Source organism: Coregonus lavaretus (assembly GCF_964263955.1).
Source record: "Coregonus lavaretus genome assembly, chromosome: 7".
NCBI classification, from domain to species: Eukaryota; Metazoa; Chordata; class Actinopteri; order Salmoniformes; family Salmonidae; genus Coregonus; species Coregonus lavaretus.
Genome location: NC_139994.1, coordinates 10,266,429 through 10,291,895, shown reverse-complemented (window position 1 = coordinate 10,291,895; position 25,467 = coordinate 10,266,429). Strand labels below are relative to the sequence as shown.

Genomic DNA, 25,467 nt, shown 5'->3' with positions numbered 1-25,467 from the left:
TAGGGGGTGAGCGAGTTAGCAGTACTCTAACCAGTTGTAGGGGGTGAGAGAGAGTTAGCAGTACTCTAACCAGTTGTAGGGGGTGAGAGAGAGTTAGCAGTACTCTAACACGTTGTAGTGGGTGAGAGAGTTAGCAGTACTCTAACACGTTGTAGGGGGTGAGCGAGTTAGCAGGACTCTAACATGTTGTAGTGGATGAGAGAGTGAGTAGTAGTCTAACACGTTGTAGGGGGTGAGCGAGTTAGCAGTACTCTAACCAGTTGTAGGGTGTGAGAGAGAGTTAGCAGTACTCTAACAACATGTTGTAGGGGCTGGCATTTTCCCGTCATCCACTGACCTGCTATAAACCACGAAATGGAAAGCCTGTGTGAGACTGCCTGGATAGTAAAGTATTCAATGGATGCGTCCCAAATGACAGCCTGTTCCCTAAATAGTGCACTACTTTTGACCTGGGCGCTCTGAAGAGTTGTAATGTTATTTGGGAGTGCAGGATTTATTTTGTGTACTATAAAGGTATTAGGTTGCCATTTGGCATACATCCTATCAACTCTAATCCTGACCAGCTAGATCCTAGCTTTCCCTTGGTATGTATTTGTTTCTGTGGGCACTTATTTTGGTGTGACACACAGGTTAGGGCTGGAGATCAGGAGTGCAGCAGGGATCAATATAGATTAGAGATGCTCCAGAGCTCAGTGGGGCTGCTCTCCTCCGCTCTCCTCCACTCCCCCCGCTGAGGTGCTTTCTTCCTGGCTGCGCCGCCGCCTAATGAGCGCAAACGTCTCCGGATTTGGGTAGCTGCCAGCTCAAAACGCCATTGCAGGCTCGCTGCAGATTCTCCCTCCACAGCTCTCTTGAGAGACTCTAAGAGTTCCCATTTAAATGAGCTTCTGAAAATTTTATTACCATTGAATACTGTTAATGAAAGTCTAATTTGACCTTTTTCCTGAGTACCTCCAAGGCTGGTAGCAACTGATTTAAAATGTTTAATTTTCCAGAGTTGAGGGCGAGGCATTAGGGCGATGGATATTGATGAGCTGGCAATCTGCAGTGTCAACCACCTTACCCCTGTCCCCCTGCCCCGTTCGTTCAGTCCGTTCTACTGTAGAATCAATGTACACTACCAGTCAAAAGTTTGGACACACCTACTCATTCAAGGGTTTTTCTTTATTTTTACTATTTTCTACATTGTAGAATAATAGTGAAGACATCAAAACTATCAAATAACACATAAGGAATCATGTAGTAACCAAAAATGTTACCAAAATACGCTATCTTCTGTATACCCCCCTACTTTGTTTTTTTTGTCATTTAGCAGACGCTCTTATCCAGAGCGACTTACATGAGCAATTAGGGTTAAGTGCCTTGCTTAAGGGCACATCGACAGATTTTTCACCTAGTCGGCCTACCTTGTCACAACACAACTGATTGGCTCAAACGCATTAAGTAGGAAAGAAATTCCACAAATTAACTTTTAAGAAGGCACACCTGTTAATTAAAATGCATTCCTGGTGACTACCTCATGAAGCTGGTTGAGAGAATGCCAAGAGTGTGCAAAGCTGTCATCAAGGCTAAGGGTGGCTATTTGAAGAATCTGAAATTAGTTTAACACTGTTTTGGTTACTACATGATTCCATATGTGTTATTTCAAAGTTTTGATGTCTTCACTATTATTCTACAATGTAGAAAATAGTAAAAATAAAGAAAAACCCTTGAATGAGTAGGTGTGTCCAAACTGTTGACTGGTACAGTAATTAAAACAGGACATCCCAGGGCTTTGAGGTCACAGGGCCAGACTGTCTGACCTTTGATCCCTGAGGGCTTTCCTGAACCAACCCTGACCTCTCCTACTACACTATATATACAAAAGTATGTGGACACCCCTTCAAATTAGTAGGTTCGGCTATTTCAGCCACACCCGTTGCTGACAGGTGTATAAAATTGAGCACAAACCCATGCAATCTCCATAGTTAAACATTGGCAGTAGAATGGCCCATACTGAAGAGCTCAGTGACTTTCAATGTGGCACCGTCATAGGATACCACCTTTCCAACAAGTCAGTTCGTCAGATTTCTGCCCTGCTAGAGCTGCCCCGGTCAACTGTAAGTGCAGTTATTGTTATTGTCTAGGAGCAACAACGGCTCAGCCGCGAAGTGGTAGGCCACACAAGCTCACTGAACGGGACCGCCGAGTGCTGAAGCGCGTAGCACGTAAAAATGGTCTGTCCTCGGTTGCGACACTCACTACCGAGTTCCAAACTGCCTCTGGAAGCAACGTCAGCACAAGAACTGTTAGTCGGGAGCTTCATGAAATGGGTTTCCATGGCCGAGCAGCCGCACACAATTCTAAGATCAGCATGCGCAATGCCAAGCGTCGGCTGGAGTGGTGTAAAGCTTGCCGCAATTGGAATCTGAAGCAGTGGAAACACATTATTTTGGAGTGATGAATCACGCTTCACCATCTGGCAGTCCGACGGACGCTAGCAAAGGTGTCTCAGGCAGTATTTGAAGTATCTAAATATAGTGTAACCTACCAATCAATGTATATCAAGTGCCGTGGAGGGCACAATCTCATAATGTTCCAGTCCAGAAATGAGAGCTTTTGCATCTATGCAAAAGCCTGGTCCTCTGATGTAGACTGTAGAACTGTCATTGACGCATGCCCCGTGTAGCTCAGTTGGTAGAGCATGGCGCTTGCAACGCCAGGGTTGTGGGTTCGTTTTCCACGGGGTGCCAGTATGAAAAATGTATGCACTCACTAACTGTAAGTCGCTCTGGATAAGAGCGTCTGCTAAATGACTAAAATGTAAAAATTTAATGCTTCAGTATTCCCCCTTCTCTCTAGGAGCATTTGTTTTTCCCAGGCCCCATAGGAATATCGAAAGGATCCCACCCTGGTCACAAATGTAGGTGACCGATGTAGAGAGAGACAAGGGCCTTAGCGAAATGCAATATAAAGCTTGTGTGGTGCAGAGACGACAACTCTACCATCTATGGCAAAAGCCTGGGCTGCTGACGGGGACAATAGAATTCTCCCCACTGCATGTTACTATAGTTAAACTGATTCTACACTGTGTAAGACAAAGCCTACAAAGGAAAGACAACAGGCAAATGCACATGTGGTCTCAATGTCTAAATAGTGACGGCAGGGCTAGTTCAAATTGCAGTAGGATGGTTCTCCTCACCGGTGAGAGAATCAGCCCATGCTTGGTGTATAGCACTTCGTTGATCTCTGGGAGCAGGACACAGGAGAGCTGAATATATCATTTGAGACAAAAGTGAGAGACAAGAATGAATAAAGTAAATCATCACAGCAAAGAAATGCAGTTTGTGAGCTAGAAAATTAACATCTTGACAGTCTGAGTCAGGATGCTCTGCAATCATCCTACTATTGACAGGGATCTCACAGACAAGGCCTCAAGGCCAGACGGATTACCAGGACTTGTACTCCGAGCATGCGCTGACCATTTTGCAAGTGTCTTCACTGACATTTTTAACTGAGTCTAATACCAACATGTTTCAAGCAGACCACCAAAGTCCCTGTGCTCAAGAACACTAAGGTAACCTGCCTAAATGACTACAGACCAGTAGCACTCACGTCTGTAGCCATGAAGTGCTTTGAAAGGCTGGTCATGGCTCACATCAACACCATTATCCCAGAAACCCTAGACCCACTCCAATTTGCATACCGCCCCAACAGATCCACAGATGATGCAATCTCTATTGCACTCCACACTGCCCTTTCCACCTGGACAAAAGGAAGACCTACGTGAGAATGCTATTCATTGACCACAGCTCAGCGTTCAACACCATAGTACCCTCAAAGTTCATCACTAAGCTAAGGACCCTGGGACTAAACACCTCTCTGCAACTGGATCCTGGACTTCCTGACGGGCCGCCCCCAGGTGGTAAGGGTAGGTAACAACACATCTGCCACGCTGATCCTCAACACGGGGGCCCCTCAGGGGTGTGTGCTCAGTCCCCTCCTGTACTCCCTGTTCACCCATGACTGCATGGCCAGGCACGACTCCAACACCATCATTAAGTTTGCCGACGACACAACAGTGGTCGGCCTGATCACTGACAACGATGATACAGCCTATAGGGAGGAGGTCAGAGACCTGGCTGTGTGGTGCCAGGATAACAACCTCTCCCTCAACGTGATCAAGACAAAGGAGATGATTGTGGACTACAGGAAAGAGAAGAGGACCGAGCACGCCCCCATTCTCATCGACAGGGCTGTAGTGGAGCAGGTTGAGAGCTTCAAGTTCTTTGGTGTCCACATCACCAACAAACTATCATGGTCCAAACACACCAAGACAGTCGTGAAGAGGGCACAACAAAGCCTATTCCCCCTCAGGAGACTGAAAAGATTTGGCATGGGTCCTCAGACACTCAAAAACGTATACAGCTGCATCATCGAGAGCATCCTGACTGGTTTCACCACTGCCTGGTATGGCAACTGCTCGGCCTCCGACCGCAAGGCACTACAGAGGGTAGTGCTTACGGCCTAGTACATCACGGGGGCCAAGGTTCCTGCCATCCAGGACCTCTATACCAGGCGGTGTCAGAGGAAGGCCCTAAAAACTGTTAAAGACTCCAGCCACCCTAGTCATAGACTGTTCTCTCTGCTACCGCACGGCAAGCGGTACCGGTGCGCCAAGTCTAGGTCCAAAAGGCTTCTTAACAGCTTCTACCCCAAGCCATACGACTCCTGAACAGGTAATCAAATGGCTACCTGGACTATTTGCATTGCATGTACCCCCTGTATATAGCCTCACTACTGTTATTTTTACTGCTTTTATTTTTGTACGTATCTATTGTTTACTTAACACTTATTTATTTTAAAACTGCATTGTTGGTTAGGTCTTGTACGTAAGCATTTGTATTCGGCACGTGACATAACATTTTATTTTATTTGTTAATGTGGCATTTCTTATTTTGTCAGTATGATTGAAATTAGTGGGTCCTGCCTTGATGACTGTATTAGATGTTCACTACTTGTCTTAGATTGTTGTGGTCTTAAATTATTACTTGGAATAAACTGATAGCGACAGTAAAACGCTCCTTGTCCCGGAATGACATGCTAGCTAGTGATAAAGCTATCTTCTCCTGCTAACTAGCAACAGATCTACTTGTTGTAAATAGTTAGCTAACTAGCAAGCTAGCTACATTACTAAGGTTGCTATGTTCAAAGTTGGGAGTCATTTTTGCAGCTTGCATTGATGGTATCACATTTCTATAACTAAATAGCAGTACTAAGTAAATAGTTAGATTACAAATAAATAAATAAATACTTTACCCTATAGCAGTTTGTCAGACGGAGATCTTTCTTGAGATGTCATCAGCTGTTTACTACCTTAAATACGGATAACGTGATTGGCAGACGGGATCAGCAGAGAGAGTACCATGGATAGTACACATGTTTTGATTGGGTTACAGTCTAGTACTCGGTGGCGTTTGCCTGTCCAGCTAGCGAACATAAAATTAAGTATTTTGAAAGAAATTGCAAGAATTGACATTGCCAAAATGTGTTCAAAATAAATAAATATACACAATATGTAAAAACCAGCTCCTCCCTCGACAGAGATCGCTCATCTTGAAAACTAAAACAGATATCTTTCTACGGCCCACCACCTACTTGGCGTGCACATCACTGAGGACCTGAAATGATCCCACCACACTGACACTGTGGTGATTCTGATTTGATGTCTGGCCTTTAGATGATTTGTTACACTGCCGACTAGCAGACCACCTGACTAGAAAGCCCCATGTTGGAGTCACATCACAGAACTGAATCATACACTACATGACCAAAAGTATGTGGACACCTGCTTGTCGAACGTCTCATTCCAAAATCATGGGCATTAATATGGAGTTGGTCCCCCTTCTTCTGGAAAGGCTTTCCACTAGATGTTGGAACACTGCTGTGGGGACTTGCTTCCATTCAGCCACAAGAGCATTAGTGAGGTTGTGCACTGATGTTTGGCAATTAGGCCTGGCTCGTACTCTGCGTTCCAATTCATCCCAAAGGTGTTCGATGGGGTTGAGGTCAGGGCTCTGCGCAGGCCAGTCAAGTTCTTCCACACTGATCTCGTCAAACCATTTCTGTATGGACCACGCTTTGTCATGCTTAAACAGGAAAGCTCCTTTCCCAAAATGTTGCCACAAAGTTGGAAGCACAGAATCATCTAGAATGTAATTGTATGATGTAGCGTTTATTTTCCTTCACTGGAACTAAGGGGCCTAGCCCGAACCATGAAAAACAACCCCAGACCATTGGCACTATGCATTCGGGCAGGTAGCGTTCTCCTGGCGTCCGCCAAACCCAGATTCATCTGTCGGACTGCCAGATGGTGAAGTGTGATTCATCACTCCAGAGAACGTGTTTCCACTGCTCCAGAGTACAATGGCGTTGAGCTTTACACCACTCCAGCCGACGCTTTGCATTGCGCGTGGCGATCTTAGGCTTATATGCGGCTGCTCGGCCATGGAAACCCATTTCATGAAGCTCCCGACGAACAGTTATTTTGCTGACGTTGCTTCCAGAGGCAGTTTGGAATTTGGTAGTGAGTGTTGCAACCGAAGACAGACGATTCTTACGCGCTTCATCACTCGGCTGTCCCGTTCTGTGAGCTTGTGTGGCCTACCACTTTGCGGCTAGACGTTTTTTGATTTGTTGACTGGGGCAGTTCTAGTGGGGCAGAAATTTTATGAACTGACTTGTTGGAAAGGTGGCATCCTATGACAGTGCCATGCTGAAAGTCACTGAGCTCTTCAGTACGTGCCATTCTGCTGCCAATGTTTGTCTATGGAGATTGCATGGCTGTGTGCTCGATTTTATACACCTGTCATCAACGGGTGTGGCTGAAGTAGCCAAATCCACTAATTTGAAGGGGTATACAGTGGGGAGAACAAGTATTTGATACACTGCCGATTTTGCAGGTTTTCCTACTTACAAAGCATGTAGAGGTCTGTAATTTTTTATCATAGGTACACTTCAACTGTGAGAGACGGAATCTAAAACAAAAATCCAGAAAATCACATTGTATGATTTTTAAGTAATTAATTTGCATTTTATTGCATGACATAAGTATTTGATACATCAGAAAAGCAGAACTTAATATTTGGTAAAGAAACCTTTGTTTGCAATTACAGAGATCATACGTTTCCTGTAGGTCTTGACCAGGTTTGCACACACTGCAGCAGGGATTTTGGCCCACTCCTCCATACAGACCTTCTCCAGATCCTTCAGGTTTCGGGGCTGTCGCTGGGCAATACGGACTTTCAGCTCCCTCCAAAGATTTTCTATTGGGTTCAGGTCTGGAGACTGGCTAGGCCACTCCAGGACCTTGAGATGCTTCTTACGGAGCCACTCCTTAGTTGCCCTGGCTGTGTGTTTCGGGTCGTTGTCATGCTGGAAGACCCAGCCACGACCCATCTTCAATGCTCTTACTGAGGGAAGGAGGTTGTTGGCCAAGATCTCGCGATACATGGCCCCATCCATCCTCCCCTCAATACGGTGCAGTCGTCCTGTCCCCTTTGCAGAAAAGCATCCCCAAAGAATGATGTTTCCACCTCCATGCTTCACGGTTGGGATGGTGTTCTTGGGGTTGTACTCATCCTTCTTCTTCCTCCAAACACGGCGAGTGGAGTTTAGACCAAAAAGCTCTATTTTTGTCTCATCAGACCACATGACCTTCTCCAATTCCTCCTCTGGATCATCCAGATGGTCATTGGCAAACTTCAGACGGGCCTGGACATGCGCTGGCTTGAGAAGGGGGACCTTGCGTGCGCTGCAGGATTTTAATCCATGACGGCATAGTGTGTTACTAATGGTTTTCTTTGAGACTGTGGTCCCAGCTCTCTTCAGGTCATTGACCAGGTCCTGCCGTGTAGTTCTGGGCTGATCCCTCACCTTCCTCATGATCATTGATGCCCCACGAGGTGAGATCTTGCACGGAGCCCCAGACCAAGGGTGATTGACCGTCATCTTGAACTTCTTCCATTTTCTAATAATTGCGCCAACAGTTGTTGCCTTCTCACCAAGCTGCTTGCCTATTGTCCTGTAGCCCATCCCAGCCTTGTGCAGGTCTACAATTTTATCCCTGATGTCCTTACACAGCTCTCTGGTCTTGGCCATTGTGGAGAGGTTGGAGTCTGTTTGATTGAGTGTGTGGACAGGTGTCTTTTATACAGGTAACAAGTTCAAACAGGTGCAGTTAATACAGGTAATGAGTGGAGAACAGGAGGGCTTCTTAAAGAAAAACTAACAGGTCTGTGAGAGCCGGAATTCTTACTGGTTGGTAGGTGATCAAATACTTATGTCATGCAATAAAATGCAAATTAATTACTTAAAAATCATACAATGTGATTTTCTGGATTTTTGTTTTAGATTCAGTCTCTCACAGTTGAAGTGTACCTATGATAAAAATTACAGACCTCTAAATGCTTTGTAAGTAGGAAAACCTGCAAAATCGGCAGTGTAACAAATACAAATATAATATATAATATAATAAATATAAATAATACAAATACTTGTACAAATACTTGTTCTCCCCACTGTAAATAGTGTAGCTAGCTAATGAAACACAAATTGACATTTACAGTAGCTGGCTAGGCTAGTCTGTAACATTGGCTATCTTTCAATCAGTTTGCTAAATGGTCAATGGAGGTACCTCTTCATACGATCAAGACAATTTGTAATGCATGCTGCATATAAGTGCACTGGAAATCAGATATGTATCTTATTTCAGTCTTTGGGAGCTAGCTACTGTATATCTGTTCCTCTTCATCAGACAGAAGCTCACGTTTTCATAATAGGCTGTGTTTACATCATAGATAGAAGCAGGCCATTGGCTGCCTTCGTCACGAGGGTTATGTACGGGAGTTCTGATTGGTTACAAGTAGTTTTTTTGTTTTTTTTGCAGTTCGGCAAATTTGCCTGAGCAGACAGTGTTGAAATATACTTTTTATGAGAAAATGTGCACGAATTGAAGGTGCCAACACATTTTATAGTCATCATAAGAATGTTTTAATGTCATCTACTAAAAATCAGTGTAGTGTGTTAGGATTATGTCTTTGTTAATGTTTTTCATGTAGAAATGAAAAGATGTTTATTTTAGTTCAAAAGTAGCCATTTGTAGGGTGACGCCCCAGGGGAGACAGGTGATTGGACAGCAGAGGGAGCAACCCATATTTTTGCATTCCTTATAAGTATGGGCTAGACAAAGAGGGGGTTAGAAACAGACAGATTATTTTGGGACACTGTTTCTCCAGACACTGCAGGTCTGTAAACTTATGCTGAAATCTTGTGATATGAATAAAACTTGTGATCAAAGTTCAGTATAAGCGGACTCCTTTGTTTGACAGCAATAATTGCCAGCATCGACGCGATACACTACATCAGCTCCTTCCTTGACGGGGATCGATCAATTTCCCTCTTTTTGGCTTCGGCCCATCACCTAGAGGAACGTTAAGCTTTTGACCCTCGCTACTGTGGCCCAGTCGATGTGGATGGGGGCGTGCTCCTTCTTCTGTCTCCTGTAGTCCACGATCAGCTCCTTTAGATTTTTGGACGTTGAGGGAGAGGTTATTTTCCTGGCACCACGCCGCCAGAGCTCTAACCTCCTCCCTGTAGGCTGTCTTGTCATTGTTGCTAATCAGGCCTACCACTGTCGTGTCGTCAGCAAACTTGATTATTGAGTTGACACAGCTTTGACACATGACGTGTCAAAGCTGTTCCACACACACACATCACAATGACCTTGTCAGGTAATGGAACATGACTGTCTGCTGTAGATGTGACCTGTTATCTGTGTTCTGGCATTTGCAGCCGTGACATAGACATCTCCATTTGTCAGATTCAACTGAAACTCTCCATTCCAGAGCTAGAACATATGCTTTAGTTCCCTCAAACTCAACTCTGGACCTTGAAGCCAGTTCCACTACATTGTTTCATTGTTCCCTTCTAATCAGGGACTGATTTCGACCTCGGACACCAGGTGTGTGCATTTAATTATCAGGTAGAACAGAAAACCAGCAGGCTCCGGACCTCGTAGGGTAAGAGTTGAATAACCCTGCTTTAGTTCATACCCTAAACAGCCTTCCACGGATGTTGACTAGAAGGTGCCAGAACACAGACAACATACGACATTGTCTAGATTTGTCTGCTTCTCATCCAGCCCATAGTATAGCTGTCTGAACTACCATGCTTTTCCCATGTCGAAAAGTCCCTTCTTCCGAAAAAGATTGATCTGAGAAAGGTCATCGAATATAGAACCTATCCAGATATTTATTTCTGGGTAATTGCTTTCTCGTCTCTGGTTAGCCTATCCTTCATCTTTTAATCTGACGGGGACGAAGCCCTCCAATCCCATGCTTAAGATCTGGAGAGATTGGACCATTTAGGGGCTGGATACCCTAGTTTGGGAGGAGAAAAAAAAAGACCAAAGTGACAGGTTTAAGGTCTAGTTACATTCTAGTGGCTTAAGCCTGAGTGTCTCACTCTGCTCTCCAATTAGCAGTGTTGTAGTGTTATTTGGGAAGCAAGAGTTATGTGGTTAATGTGTTAGTGGCATTGGGGAACAGAGCCTCTCATCTTATCAATGAGTTCATTATGCATATGAGGAGAGGAGAATAAAACAACCCTGAGCCAAATGAGTCTCTCTCCCTCTCTCTCGCTCTCGCTGTCTCGCTGTCTCGCTCTCCCCCTCCCTCCCTCCCTCCCTCCCTCCCTCCCTCCCTCCCTCCCTCCCTCCCTCCCTCCCTCCCTCCCTCCCTCCCTCCCTCCCTCCCTTTTGCTTTGCTATAGAGCGCTCCATATTAGGATACTCTTCAACTATAGTATTCCCACTGACATCCTTGCCTTCTGTGTGTCCTTCCAACCCACCATAGGCATCCACAGCCTGCCTGTGCCCTTCTGTTACACTTTTCCCACAGCTCCTCTCCAACATATTACCAGTGTTAATTGAAAAAGGGCCCCTCTCCTCCTTTTCATGCCCACAGCGCCTGACGAGGTAGAGGCATTTAGTTAAGTTTCTTTCTTCATCTTCTGCTTACTAATGCATTCCCTCTGATCATGAAAGTGGGGCAGCACACAGGGGGGAGGGGAGGGGGTTGGGTGCGTTCCTCCCTGGTCCCTACCCCACTGTCAGAAGAGGTTTGCTCAGAGAAAGAAGCAGTACACCTCCTGTTAATTAGCCCTCAGTGAGAGAGATGAAATATGAGAGACTGGATGAAACCATAGAAACAGAATTACTAGAATGGACTAAACATTGACTTAAATTGGAATGTCCATTCTAGTCATTTCTAATTCTATGATTATAACAGCTGTATAGGTCTCCTCTGCCTGCCCTGTTTCTGCCACTACCATGGCTGAAGTCTCGGCCTGCCCTGTCTCTGCCACTACCATGGCTGAAGTCTCTGCCTGCCATGTCTCTGCCACTACCATGGCTGAAGTCTCGGCCTGCCCTGTCTCTGCCACTACCATGGCTGAAGTCTCTGCCTGCCATGTCTCTGCCACTACCATGGCTGAACACTCCCTATGGACACTGTGTCCTCGTTGGAATCATCATATGGTAATTTAGAAGCAGCTTTGAGTTTTATCTAATGTGACTTGTAGTTAAGACATACACTACCGGTCAAAAGTTTTAGAACACCTACTCATTCAAGGGTTTTTCTTTATTTTTAAAATGTTCTACATTGTAGAATAATCCAAACAATGAAATAAGACATATGGAATCATGTAGTAAACAAAAAAGTGTTAAAACACAAATTTATTTTTGAGATTCTTCAAATAGCCACCCTTTGCCTTGATGACAGCTTTGCACACTCTTGGCATTCTCTCAACCAGCTTCATCTGGAATGCTTTTCCAACGGTCTTGAAGGAGTTCCCACATATGCTGAGCACTTGTTGGCTGCTTTTCCTTCACACTGCGGTCCGACTCATCCCAAACCATCTCAATTGGGTTGAGGTCGGGGGATTGTGGAGGCTTGCTCATCTGATGCAGCACTCATCACTCTCCTTTAAAAAAAAAAGATCAGCTTTAATATTGCAGATAGATTGTAACTTCCATCAATGTAATTGTCTGCATCACTTCCAATCCCCCATATGTTATTTTTTTCTCGCATATATATATATATATATATATATATATATATATATATATATATATATATATATACACTGCTCAAAAAAATTAAGTGAAAACTTAAACAACACATCCTAGATCTGAATGAATGAAATAATCTTATTAAATACTTTTTTCTTTACATAGTTGAATGTGCTGACAACAAAATCACACACAAATTATCAATGGAAATCAAATTTATCAACCCATGGCGGTCTGGATTTGGAGTCACCCTCAAAATTAAAGTGGAAAACCACACTACAGGCTGATCCAACTTTGATGTAATGTCCTTAAAACAAGTCAAAATGAGGCTCAGTAGTGTGTGTGGCCTCCACGTGCCTGTATGACCTCCCTACAACGCCTGGGCATGCTCCTGATGAGGTGGCGGATGGTCTCCTGAGGAATCTCCTCCCAGACCTGGACTAAAGCATCCACCAACTCCTGGACAGTCTGTGGTGCAACGTGGCGTTGGTGGATGGAGCGAGACATGATGTCCCAGATGTGCTCAATTAGATTCAGGTCTGGGGAACGGGCGGGCCAGTCCATAGCATCAATGCCTTCCTCTTGCAGGAACTGTTGACACACTCCAGCCACATGAGGTCTAGCATTGTCTTGCATTAGGAGGAACTCAGGGCCAACCGCACCAGCATATGGTCTCACAAGGGGTGAGGATCTCATCTCGGTACCTAATGGCAGTCAGGCTACCTCTGGCGAGCACATGGAGGGCTGTGCGGCCCCCCAAAGAAATGCCACCCCACACCATGACTGACCCACCGCCAAACCGGTCATGCTGGAGGATGTTGCAGGCAGCAGAACGTTCTCCACGGCGTCTCCAGACTCTGTCACGTCTGTCACATGTGCTCAGTGTGAACCTGCTTTAATCTGTGAAAAACACAGGGCGCCAGTGGCAAATTTGCCAATCTTGGTGTTCTCTGGCAAATGCCAAACGTCCTGCACGGTGTTGGGCTGTAAGCACAACCCCCACCTGTGGACGTCGGGCCCTCATACCACCCTCATGGAGTCTGTTTCTGACCGTTTGAGCAGACACATGCACATTTGTGGCCTGCTGGATGTCGTTTTGCAGGGCTCTGGCAGTGCTCCTCCTGCTCCTCCTTGCACAAAGGCGGAGGTAGCGGTCCTGCTGCTGGGTTGTTGCCCTCCTCCACGTCTCCTGATGTACTGGCCTGTCTCCTGGTAGCGCCTCCATGCTCTGGACACTACGCTGACAGACACAGCAAACCTTCTTACCACCGCTCGCATTGATGTGCCATCCTGGGTGAGCTGCACTACCTGAGCCACTTGTGTGGGTTGTAGACTCCGTCTCATGCTACCACTAGAGTGAAAGCACCGCCAGCATTCAAAAGTGACCAAAACATCAGCCAGGAAGCATAGGAACTGAGAAGTGGTCTGTGGTCACCACCTGCAGAACCACTTCTTTATTGGGGGTGTCTTGCTAATTGCCTATAATTTCCACCTGTTGTCTATTCCATTTGCACAACAGCATGTGAAATTTATTGTCAATCAGTGTTGCTTCCTAAGTGGACAGTTTGATTTCACAGAAGTGTGATTGACTTGGAGTTACATTGTGTTGTTTAAGTGTTCCCTTTATTTTTTTGAGCAGTGTGTGTGTATATATATATATATATATATATATATATATATATATATATATATATATATACATACATACATATCCTTTAAAAATATATATATTTCCCTTTATTACTTTCCAACCCCACCATCCCTTCCCTAATTGGAGTAAACTAGTGAACAACAATGCTTAGGCCTCTACTTACATTTACATTACATTTTAGTCATTTAGCAGACGCTCTTATCCAGAGCGACTTACAGTTAGTGAATGCATACGTGTTTTTTTTTTTTTTTTTTACTTCATGCTTATACATACTATATATATTTTATGGACACAGTCAACAATTATATTTTGTTTGTTTTTACTCCTGAATTTCCTCCAATAATTTTCATGATGTCCATCTGGTATGTTTCTATATGCCATATCTTTCTAACTGTGCTCTTTCACAAAAGCTTACAATACATAACCTACAGTGGGGAGAACAAGTATTTGATACACTGCCAATTTTGCAGGTTTTCCTACTTACAAAGCATGTAGAGGTCTGTAATTTTTATCATAGGTACACTTCAACTGTGAGAGACGGAATCTAAAACAAAAATCCAGAAAATCACATTGTATGATTTTTAAGTAATTAATTTGCATTTTATTGCATGACATAAGTATTTGATCACCTACCAACCAGTAAGAATTCTGGCTCTCACAGACCTGTTAGTTTTTCTTTAAGAAGCCCTCCTGTTCTCCACTCATTACCTGTATTAACTGCACCTGTTTGAACTCGTTACCTGTATAAAAGACACATGTCCACACACTCAATCAAACAGACTCCAACCTCTCCACAATGGCCAAGACCAGAGAGCTGTGTAAGGACATCAGGGATAACATTGTAGACCTGCACAAGGCTGGGATGGGCTACAGGACAATAGGCAAGCAGCTTGGTGAGAAGGCAACAACTGTTGGCGCAATTATTAGAAAATGGAAGAAGTTCAAGATGACGGTCAATCACCCTCGGTCTGGGGCTCCATGCAAGATCTCACCTCGTGGGGCATCAATGATCATGAGGAAGGTGAGGGATCAGCCCAGAACTACACGGCAGGACCTGGTCAATGACCTGAAGAGAGCTGGGACCACAGTCTCAAAGAAAACCATTAGTAACACACTACGCCGTCATGGATTAAAATCCTGCAGCGCACGCAAGGTCCCCCTGCTCAAGCCAGCGCATGTCCAGGCCCGTCTGAAGTTTGCCAATGACCATCTGGATGATCCAGAGGAGGAATGGGAGAAGGTCATGTGGTCTGATGAGACAAAAATAGAGCTTTTTGGTCTAAACTCCACTCGCCGTGTTTGGAGGAAGAAGAAGGATGAGTACAACCCCAAGAAAACCATCCCAACCGTGAAGCATGGAGGTGGAAACATCATTCTTTGGGGATGCTTTTCTGCAAAGGGGACAGGACGACTGCACCGTATTGAGGGGAGGATGGATGGGGCCATGTATCGCGAGATCTTGGCCAACAACCTCCTTCCCTCAGTAAGAGCATTGATGATGGGTCGTGGCTGGGTCTTCCAGCATGACAATGACCCGAAACACACAGCCAGGGCAACTAAGGAGTGGCTCCGTAAGAAGCATCTCAAGGTCCTGGAGTGGCCTAGCCAGTCTCCAGACCTGAACCCAATAGAAAATCTTTGGAGGGAGCTGAAAGTCCATATTGCCCAGCGACAGCCCCGAAACCTGAAGGATCTGGAGAAGGTCTGTATGGAGGAGTGGGCCAAAATCCCTGCTGCAGTGTGTGCAAACATGGTCAAGACCTACAGGAAACGTATGATCTCTGTAATTGCAAACAAAGGTTTCTGTACCAAATATTAAGTTCTGCTTTTCTGATGTATCAAATACTTATGTCATGCAATAAAATGCAAATTAATTACTTAAAAATCATATAATGTGATTTTCTGGATTTTTGTTTTAGATTCCGTCTCTCACAGTTGAAGTGTACCTATGATAAAAAATTACAGTACTGAATTGCATGGCCTCTAAAGGCACATTTAAAGGTGTCCCATACAATAAGGGGATTTGCTGTACCTATGTTATGTCTGAAAAAATCAGTTATAAATTCCTCTGTCCTAATTAAAAACAAGTTATCATCCAATAGGCTTTGATTACATTTCCAATATCCTCGCCCACGTGGAAATTCAGTAAGAGTAATGTATATGCCATTTATATGATGGTCCGACCGCATTCTGTCCCCTATCAACACTTTTTTAAACTTTTGGTGCCAACAAGAATGACATAAGAAAGTCAAGACGACTAGCTTGATTGAGTCTCCGCCATGTATATCTCACTAGATCAGGATATTTAAGCCTCCATATATCTACTAGTTCTAAGGTATCCATGACATTCACGATTTCCTGAAGAGCGTGAGGGTGATTTTTTGTAGTGTGATTTCCTTTACGGTCCATTGAGATATTTAAAACGGTATTATAATCTCCCACCATAATAATAGAGTCTTGAATTGCTTGCAGGGTCGATAATTTATTATATATATTTTCAAAGAAGTGTGGATCATCATTATTTGGTCCGTAAAGATTAATGAGCCATATTTGTTTATGGTCCAATAACATATTTAAAATAATCCATCTAACTTGCGTATCTGTTTGGACAATTTGCACATTCGGATCGAAATTACTGTTAATTAATATCATCACCCCTTTTGAGTTTCTTAGCCCATGGGAGAAGTATATTTCGCCCCCCATTCCTTTTTCCACGCAACTTCATCTAGAAATGTTGAATGGGTTTCCTGTAAACAATAGATACAGTGAGGGGAAAAAAGTATTTGATCCCCTGCTGATTTTGTACGTTTGCCCACTGACAAAGACATGATCAGTCTATAATTTTAATGGTAGGTTTATTTGAACAGTGAGAGACAGAATAACAACAACAAAATCCAGAAAAACGCATGTCAAAAATGTTATAAATTGATTTGCATTTTAATGAGGGAAATAAATATTTGACCCCTCTGCAAAACATGACTTAGTACTTGGTGGCAAAACCCTTGTTGGCAATCACAGAGGTCAGATGTTTCTTGTAGTTGGCCACCAGGTTTGCACACATCTCAGGAGGGATTTTGTCCCACTCCTCTTTGCAGATCTTCTCCAAGTCATTAAGGTTTCGAGGCTGACGTTTGGCAACTCAAACCTTCAGCTCCCTCCACAGATTTTCTATGGGATTAAGGTCTGGAGACTGGCTAGGCCACTCCAGGACCTTAATGTGCTTCTTCTTGAGCCACTCCTTTGTTGCATTGGCCGTGTGTTTTGGGTCATTGTCATGCTGGAATGCCCTGGCTGAGGGAAGGAGGTTCTCACCCAAGATTTGACGGTACATGGCCCCGTCCATCGTCCCTTTGATGCGGTGAAGTTGTCCTGTCCCCTTAGCAGAAAAACATCCCCAAAGCATAATGTTTCCACCTCCATGTTTGACGGTGGGGATGGTGTTCTTGGGGTCATAGGCAGCATTCCTCCTCCTCCAAACACGGCGAGTTGAGTTGATGCCAAAGAGCTCGATTTTGGTCTTATCTGACCACAACATTTTCACCCAGTTCTCCTCTGAATCATTCAGATGTTCATTGGCAAACTTCAGACGGGTCTGTATATGTGCTTTCTTGAGCAGGGGGACCTTGCGGGCGCTGCAGGATTTCAGTCCTTCACGGCGTAGTGTGTTACCAATTGTTTTCTTGGTGACTATGGTCCCAGCTGCCTTGAGATCATTGACAAGATCCTCCCATGTAGTTCTGGACTGATTCCTCACCGTTCTCATGATCATTGCAATCCACGAGGTGAGATGTTGCATGGAGCCCCAGGCCGAGGGAGATTGACAGTTCTTTTGTGTTTCTTCCATTTGCGAATAATCGCACCAACTGTTGTCACCTTCTCACCAAGCTGCTTGGCGATGGTCTTGTAGCCCATTTCAGCCTTGTGTAGTACAATCTTGTCCCTTACATCCTTGGAGAGCTCTTTGGTCTTGGCCATGGAGAGTTTGGAATCTGATTGATTGATTGCTTCTGTGGACAGGTGTCTTTTATACAGGTAACAAGCTGAGATTAGGAGCACTCCCTTTAAGAGTGTGCTCCTGATCTCAGCTAGTTACCTGTATATAAGACACCTGGGAGCCAGAAATCTTTCTGATTGAGAGGGGGTCCCTCATTAAAATGCAAATAAATTTATAACAGTTTTGACATGTGTTTTTCTGGATTTTCTTTTTTTGTTATTCTGTCTCTCACTGTTCAAATAAACCTGCCATTAAAATTATAGACTGATCATTTCTTTGTCAGTGGGCAAACGTACAAAATCAGCAGGGGATCAAGTATTTTTTTCCCTCACTGTATTATATTCCTTCTCTTTGAGCCATGTAAATATTGTTCTTCTTTTGTTTTTATCTGCTAAGCCATTACAATTATAACTGGCTATACTTTTTTCACCACATACCATAATGAGATACTCTCCTTCTTGGTAAAATAGCCCTTACACAGCCTGGATGTGTGTTGGGTCATTGTCCTGTTGAAAAACAAATGATAGTCCCACTAAGCCCAAACCAGATGGGATGGCATATCACTGCAGAATGCTGTGGTAGCCATGCTGGTTAAGTGTGCCTTGAATTCTAAATAAATCACAGACAGTGTCACCAGCAAAGCACCCCCACACCATAACACCTCCTCCTCCATGCTTTACGGTGGGATATACACATACAGAGATCATCCGTTCACAAAGACACGGCGGTTGGAACCAAATATCTCAAATTTGGACTCCAGACCAAAGGACACATTTCCACCGGTCTAATGTCCATTTCTCGTGTTTCTTGGCCCAAGCAAGTCTCTTCTTCTTATTGGTGTCCTTTAGTAGTGGTTTCTTTGCAGCAATAGACCATGAAGGCCTGATTCACACAGTCTCCTCTGAACAGTTGATGTTGAGATGTGTCTGTTACTTGAACTCTGTGAAGCATTTATTTGGGCTGCAATTTCTGAGGCTGGTAACTCTAATGAACTTAGCCTCTGCAGCAGAGGTAACTCTGGGTCTTCCATTCCTGTGGTGGTGCTCATAAGAGCCAGTTTCATCATAGCGCTTGATGGTTTTTGCGACTGCACTTGAAGAAACTTTCAAAGTTCTTGAAATGTTCCGTATTGACTGACCTTCATGTCTTAAAGTAATGATGGCCTGTCGTTTCTCTTTGCTAATTTGAGCGGTACTTGGCATAATATGGACTTTGTCTTTTACCAAATAGGGCTATCTTCTGTATACCCCCCCCCCCCTACCTTGTCACAACACAACTGATTGGCTAATTTTTGTGTCAAATTGGCTGGATGTCATTTATGTGGTGGACCATTCTTGATACACATGGGAAACTGTTGAGCATGAAAAACCCAGCATTGTTGCAGTTGTTGACACACTCAAACCGGTGCGCCTGGAACCTACTACCATACCCCGTTCAAAGGCACTTAAATATTTTGTCTTGCCCATTCACCATCTGAATGGCACACATACACAATCCATGTCTCAAGGCTTAAAAATCCTTCTTTAACCTGTCTCCTGCCCATCATCTACACGGAGCGCCAAGTCTGGGACTAAAAGGTTCCTGAACAGCTTCTACCCCAAAGCCATAAGACTGCTGAACAGTTAATTAAATGGCTACCAATACTTTCTGCTTTTCACCCCCTACCTACATGTACAGTTGAGGTCAGAAGTTTACATACACCTTAGCCAAATATATTTAAACTCAGTTTTTCACAATTCCTTGCTGAGCGGCCTTTCAGGTTATGTTGATATAGGATTCGTTTTACTGTGGATATAGATACTTTTGTACCTGTTTCCTCCAGCATCTTCACAATGTCCTTTGCTATTGTTCTGTGATTGATTTGCACTTTTCACACCGAAGTACGTTCATCTCTAGGAGACAGAACGCGTCTCCTTCCTGAGCGGTATGATGGCTGCGTGGTCCCATGGTGTTTATACTTAAGTACTATTGTTTGTACAGATGAACATGGTACCTTCAGGCGTATGGAAATTGCTCCCAAGGATGAACCAGACTTGTGGAGGTCTACACATTTTTTTCTGAGGTCTTGGCTGATTTCTTTTGATTTTCCCATGATGTCAAGCAAAGAGGCACTGATTTGAAGGTAGGCCTTGAAATACATCCACAGGTACACCTCCAATTGACTCAAATTATGTCAATTAGCCTACCAGAAGCTTCTAAAGCCATGACATCATTTTCTGGAATTTTCCAAGCAGTTTAAAGGCACAGTCAACTTAGTGTATGTAAACTTCTGACCCACTGGAATTGTGATACAGTGAATTATATAAGTGAAATAATCTGTCTGTAAACAATTGTTGGACAAATTACTTGTGTCATGCACAAAGTAGATGTCCTAACCGACATGCCAAAACGATAGTTTAACAATAAATTTCTGGGGTTGTTGAAAAATGAGTTTTAATGACTCCAACCTAAGTGTACTTCCGACTTCAACTGTACATAGTACTTTAATCAATCACCCCAACTACCTCGTACCCCAGTACACTGACTCGGCACCGGTAGTATATAGCCTGTATATAGCCTCGTTATTGTTATTTTATTGTGTTACTATTTTATTTGTATGTATTTGTTAATTTTCTTACTTTTTAACTGCATTATTGGAAAAGGGCTCGTAAGTAAGCTTTTCACTGTAAAGTCTACACTTGTTGTATTCGGCTCATGTGACAAATACCATTTTATTTGATTGAAGTGGATTTAACAGGTCGCATCAATAAGGGATCATAGCTTTCACCTGTATTCACCTGGTTAGTCTTTGTCATGGAAAGAGCAGGTGTTTCTAATGTTTTGTACACTTAGTGTCAGTTATATTCAGTTTGTGCTTTGATGTTGCCAGCACCGTCCTCCAATCAACTATGATTTTGTAACAACAACAACAGCAACAACTGCAAGAAGACAACAACCTATAAAGACTAGGTCAAGCATTCGACGCAATGTTCTTTGTATCAGAAATGGCAGATCGAACTGAGCAAGTCAAGCACTTAGAGTACAACCACACAGTTGTTCAAGGTGTTGCCATTCACTAGTGAAATGTTAATGGGTTAGGAAACACCATTTGTGAAATACCATGTTGCTTTGTACAAAACAGACAATGGCTCTTTTCCAGTCGCTCTCTGTGTGTTAAAGAGTATGGTGGCCACGTACTTCTGCAGGTCAGGAATGAGTGGTACCTTAAGAGTTCTAGGTCACTGATGGAAGCCTTGCCTCGTGTCTATGTGATCAGCAGGGAACTGACCTAACAATGTTCTCTCCTTTCCTTCACAGTGAGTTGAATTCCAAGCTTCAAGACACTCTGGAGCAGATCGAGGTACGTAGGAGTTTTTTCTTTTTCTTTTAAAAAGAGAGGAAATCCACTCTACCTTTTTTGTGTTGTTACGCTTTTATTGAGACTGTTGAGAACCAGATGGGGATATAGAGATATGGAGACACAGGAGCATGGCTAGAGACGGGGATTGAACAATGGTCTCCGGTGCTTATTGCCGGCAGTGTTACCCACACATAGGAGCTTTTCTAACTATTTATATTGGTTGAGTACATTGAGTACAAAGGTTGTTTGATACTAAATATATTAAATATGAACATCACCTTCCTTGGAATTGTTTAAAAGCCTACAGCTAAAAGAGAGGCAAATAGTGTTTTGTGTAGTTTTCTGTTTTGCCTGCTACATATTGACATATTTAAAAGTCCATTCCCACAGCCACACTTGGGAAGGTTAATTACCTGGATGCCATGTGAATGTGTGACACACACACTACCACAGAGAACAGTGTCTTTGTCTCAACACTGATCCGCTGTGTGGCTTTGTTGGTCGAATGGTGGATGGCGGGTGCTGCTGGATGGATGTAATTTGGAGGTGGCCAGTCTTGCGTGAAGCCCCTGTTGCTAGCTTCGTGAATTTATTTATTTTTATTTAACCTTTATTTAACTAGGCAAGAACAAATTCTTATTTACAATGACGGCCTACCCCAGCATGTGCGCCGCTTTATGGGACTCCCAATCAAGGCCGGATTGTGATACAGCCTAGAATCGAACCAGGGTCTGTAGTGACGCCTCTAGCACTGAGATGCAGTGCCTTAGACCGCTGCGCCACTCGGGAGCCCTATCTGCAACACGTTTTCTCATCATTAATCCTGCTTTCTCTACCAAAAGCCTGGGTCTCTATGGAAATGCAATGCAGCAATTGAATGAAGCTATTTATATGTTCATGCGCATACATATTCATAATTAGAAAGTATTTGGTAGGAAAAAAGAAAAGAATCGATGGTATTTTCATAACAAATTCCTAAAATGTGTGGAATGTACTGTATTTTGCTTTCTCATAGTGTGATATAACTTCATAACACAATTTCTATACTTTCCATTCTTAGCCAGATCTACAGTATCTCCATCTTCTGCCGGAAACAAAATGTTGTCTTCTTCGACCCAACCTGCCACCCTGTATTTCTCTCACGCAGCAGCTCTGTTTAACGTTGGTGGTGGTGCTCCTTTGACTTTGGGGAGGCTGAGTGTGCATCTCTCTTCCCCTCCAGCAACCTGGCTCTCCCTGACTGACATGTAGCCTGTGTCCCAAATGGCACCCAATGACCAGAGCCCTATATAGTAGTGCACTATATAGTGAATAGTGTGCCATTTGGCACTCAGCCTTAAAGACAGCAGACTCAGCCCTCCATTATGGCAGCTATTGCTAATTATCTTGGCCCTGGGAGCTGATTCATGACCAAATCCCTGGTCTTAACAATTCTAATCCCTCTCTCCTCCATCCCTTCCTCCTCTACCCACCCAACAGGAGCAGCTGGATGTGGCCCTGTCTAAAACCTGCAAGCACTTTGACATCTCCCACTACACCAGAGTTCAGCTGGCGTACACCCTCCTGGAAAAGACGCAGGTGAGAGACCCATCCTCTAGCAACAGATCTCTGCTCTGCTCTGTCGGCTTCCGTGCTGATCCCTTTGTCGTCCATTCCCCCCCTTCTCTCCCCCTCTTCCTTCTGTGTTGTTCTCTCTCGGTCTACCTGTCTGACCTTACTTCTCTCCCTCTGTTGATGTGGGGAGATGATTCATTCCTGTGTTGGTTGACGTGGGGAGATGATTCATTCCTGGGTTGGTTGATGTGGGGAAATGATTCATTCCTGGGTTGGTTGATGTGGGGAGATGATTCATTCCTGGGTTGGTTGATGTGGGGAGATGATTCATTCCTGGGTTGGTTGATGTGGGGAGATGATTCATTCCTGGGTTGGTTGACGTGGGGAGATGATTCATTCCTGGGTTGGTTGATGTGGGGAGATGATTCATTCCTGGGTTGGTTGATTACATTTACATTTAAATTTTAGTCATTTAGCAGACACTCTTATCCAGAGCGACTTACAGTTAGTGAATGCATACATGTTTTTTTTAGTTTTTTGTTTTCATACTGGCCCCCCGTGGGAAACGAACCCATATCCCTGCCGGCCAAACCCTTCCCTACCTTGGACGACGCTGGACCAATTGTGTACCGCCCATGGGTCTCCTGGTCGCGGCCGGGTGCGACAGAGCCTGGACTCGAACCAGGATCTCTAGTGGCACAGCTAGCACTGCGATGCAGTGCCTTAGACCACTGCGCCACTCGGGAGTTGATGTGGGGAGATGATTCATTTCTGGGTTGACACTCGTTTTGTCCTCCTCCTTTCCTCCCTCTTCCGTCTATTGTTCTCCCTGTTTCTCTCCTCTCTCCCCCATCTCCCCGTGTTGATCAGGGGTGATGATTCATACCTGTCTTATGTTTTTTTACACCGTCTTCTCCCCCCCAATACCACCAGCAAATCACAGATCTGTCACTGGTAAAGCTTTCCCCCACACACACGCTGGAGCGTGTGATGAAGGAAGCACACTCGCATAGACATTTTGCAACAAGCTGTCCCCATCACAAAGATTGATTGTATTGCTTTGTTCAGGGGACTGTCAGGAGTAAGAGCTGCCACCAGAAAAACAACCCAGGACATGTGGCAGTGTATTGTGGTGTCAAATTATGTCTGGAGGGAGAGAGGGAGAGAGGGAGATCTGTATATCTGTGTTTTTTGTGGATGCTTGTTTTATGTGGTTGTCTGTAGGTGTGTGCATGCTCGTGTGTGTGAACTTTCGTTAAAGAGTGGGTGTGTGGTTGTCGCTGTGTTTTATGTGGGTGTCTGTATTTTTACACGTTTCTGTGTGTGTCAGTGTAACTCAGTACTGCGATGGATGGTGTGTTCGGGTTGAGATGACAGTCAGCTGTTATCTACTGTCAGTGTGACTGCCACCTACCTCAACTGTTATCTACTGTCAGTGTGACTGCCACCTACCTCCTTCCCCCGGGGGTTAGAGAGAGTCAAGAGCTCTGTCTCTCTCTATCTCTCAAACACACACCCCACGTCACCGCGAAGATGAGCCAGACATCATCAGAAAAGCTTCCGCCGCTTCCTTCCAGGCAGATTCATCACATTTACTCACTAAGGCAGGAGGCACACAGAGATGTGTGTGAAGACTACCACTGCAAAGTATCCGGTTGGTCGAACAAATCAATATGTCTAGGCAGGTAGCCTAGTGGTTAAGAGTGTTGGGCCAGTAACTTAAAGGTCACTGGTTCTAATCCCGAGCCGCCTAGGTGAATAATCTGTTGATGTGTCCTTTACATTTTACATTTTAGTCATTTAGCAGACGCTCTTATCCAGAGCGACTTACCCTAATTGCTCCTGTAAGTCGCTCTGGATAAGAGCATCTGCTAAATGACTAAAATGTCATGTAAATGACTATTTATCAACTTTTCAGCACAGTGCACTTTGTTAGTGTATTGGTAAATTATAGGTGTTAGAGAAGACATAAGCTGTGTTCGAATACCCATACTAACATACTGTATACTACATACTTAATGAGTATATACTATTAATACATTTTAGTATACTGTAAACGAAACGGTATCCTTTCAGTTGAGTGTACTAGCGCATCGCCTGTCTACCAGAAGTTGATGCTGTTGCTATGCAACTTCTTGCTAGCTTGTTAGCATAACAAATTACTAGCTAGACATCTTACAACTTCCTTATCAATGTTCCATGAGAACGCAAAACGACTATACAACTTAGCTAAGCTAAGAATGACGTGAATAATCAAGTCAATAAACGTTGGGTAGTTAGTTAGATAAAATATAGCTAGTTAATATACTGGAAAGTTTGATGTATTAGTAGCCAACTAACGTTAGGTAGCTAGCTAACATACCGGTACATACAAGTAACTGCTGTAATGATATGCTATGCGGTTCGTAAGGCTAGCGTAGCTAATCAATTGTCAGCCAACATAACGTGTAACGTAACTTATTTGAAAAGGTATTACTTTTTTATTACATTGCTCAACATGTGCTTAACATTGTCAAAATTAGTTAAAGCAATTAATATTTACTTTTTGTACTAAGATTTGTGTCCGCACTCGTCAGACTTCGGCTGCATATTTTCCGCCATTTTCTTCAAATCTGAAAATGTTGTGAAGCCACGCCCACTTTCTGAAGAATTACTTTATGGGCCCTAAAAGCATGGAATTAGTGTCCACTGCTTGTATACTTCGAATTTTGGCGAATGTAGTATAACATCCGGGAACTTTTGGCATACTAACTATATCCATACTATGACCAATAAGCACTCCATTTACGTCACAAATAGTACGGTTAGTGCGGTTAGTA

The 25,467-nt window shown here is 43.9% G+C and overlaps 1 protein-coding gene across 2 annotated transcripts in view; it reads left to right on the top strand.

The window, feature by feature from the left end:
* LOC311132398 (syndetin-like) overlaps positions 1-25,467 on the top strand; it is a 214,882-nt gene that overhangs the window by 64,927 nt on the left and 124,488 nt on the right. For both annotated transcript variants that reach the window (XM_084165674.1, XM_084165673.1), the window contains exons 10-11: positions 21,052-21,094; positions 22,574-22,672. In XM_084165674.1, coding sequence (XP_084021800.1) covers positions 21,052-21,094; positions 22,574-22,672 — 142 coding nt within the window. The remainder of the gene's footprint in view (positions 1-21,051; positions 21,095-22,573; positions 22,673-25,467) is intronic.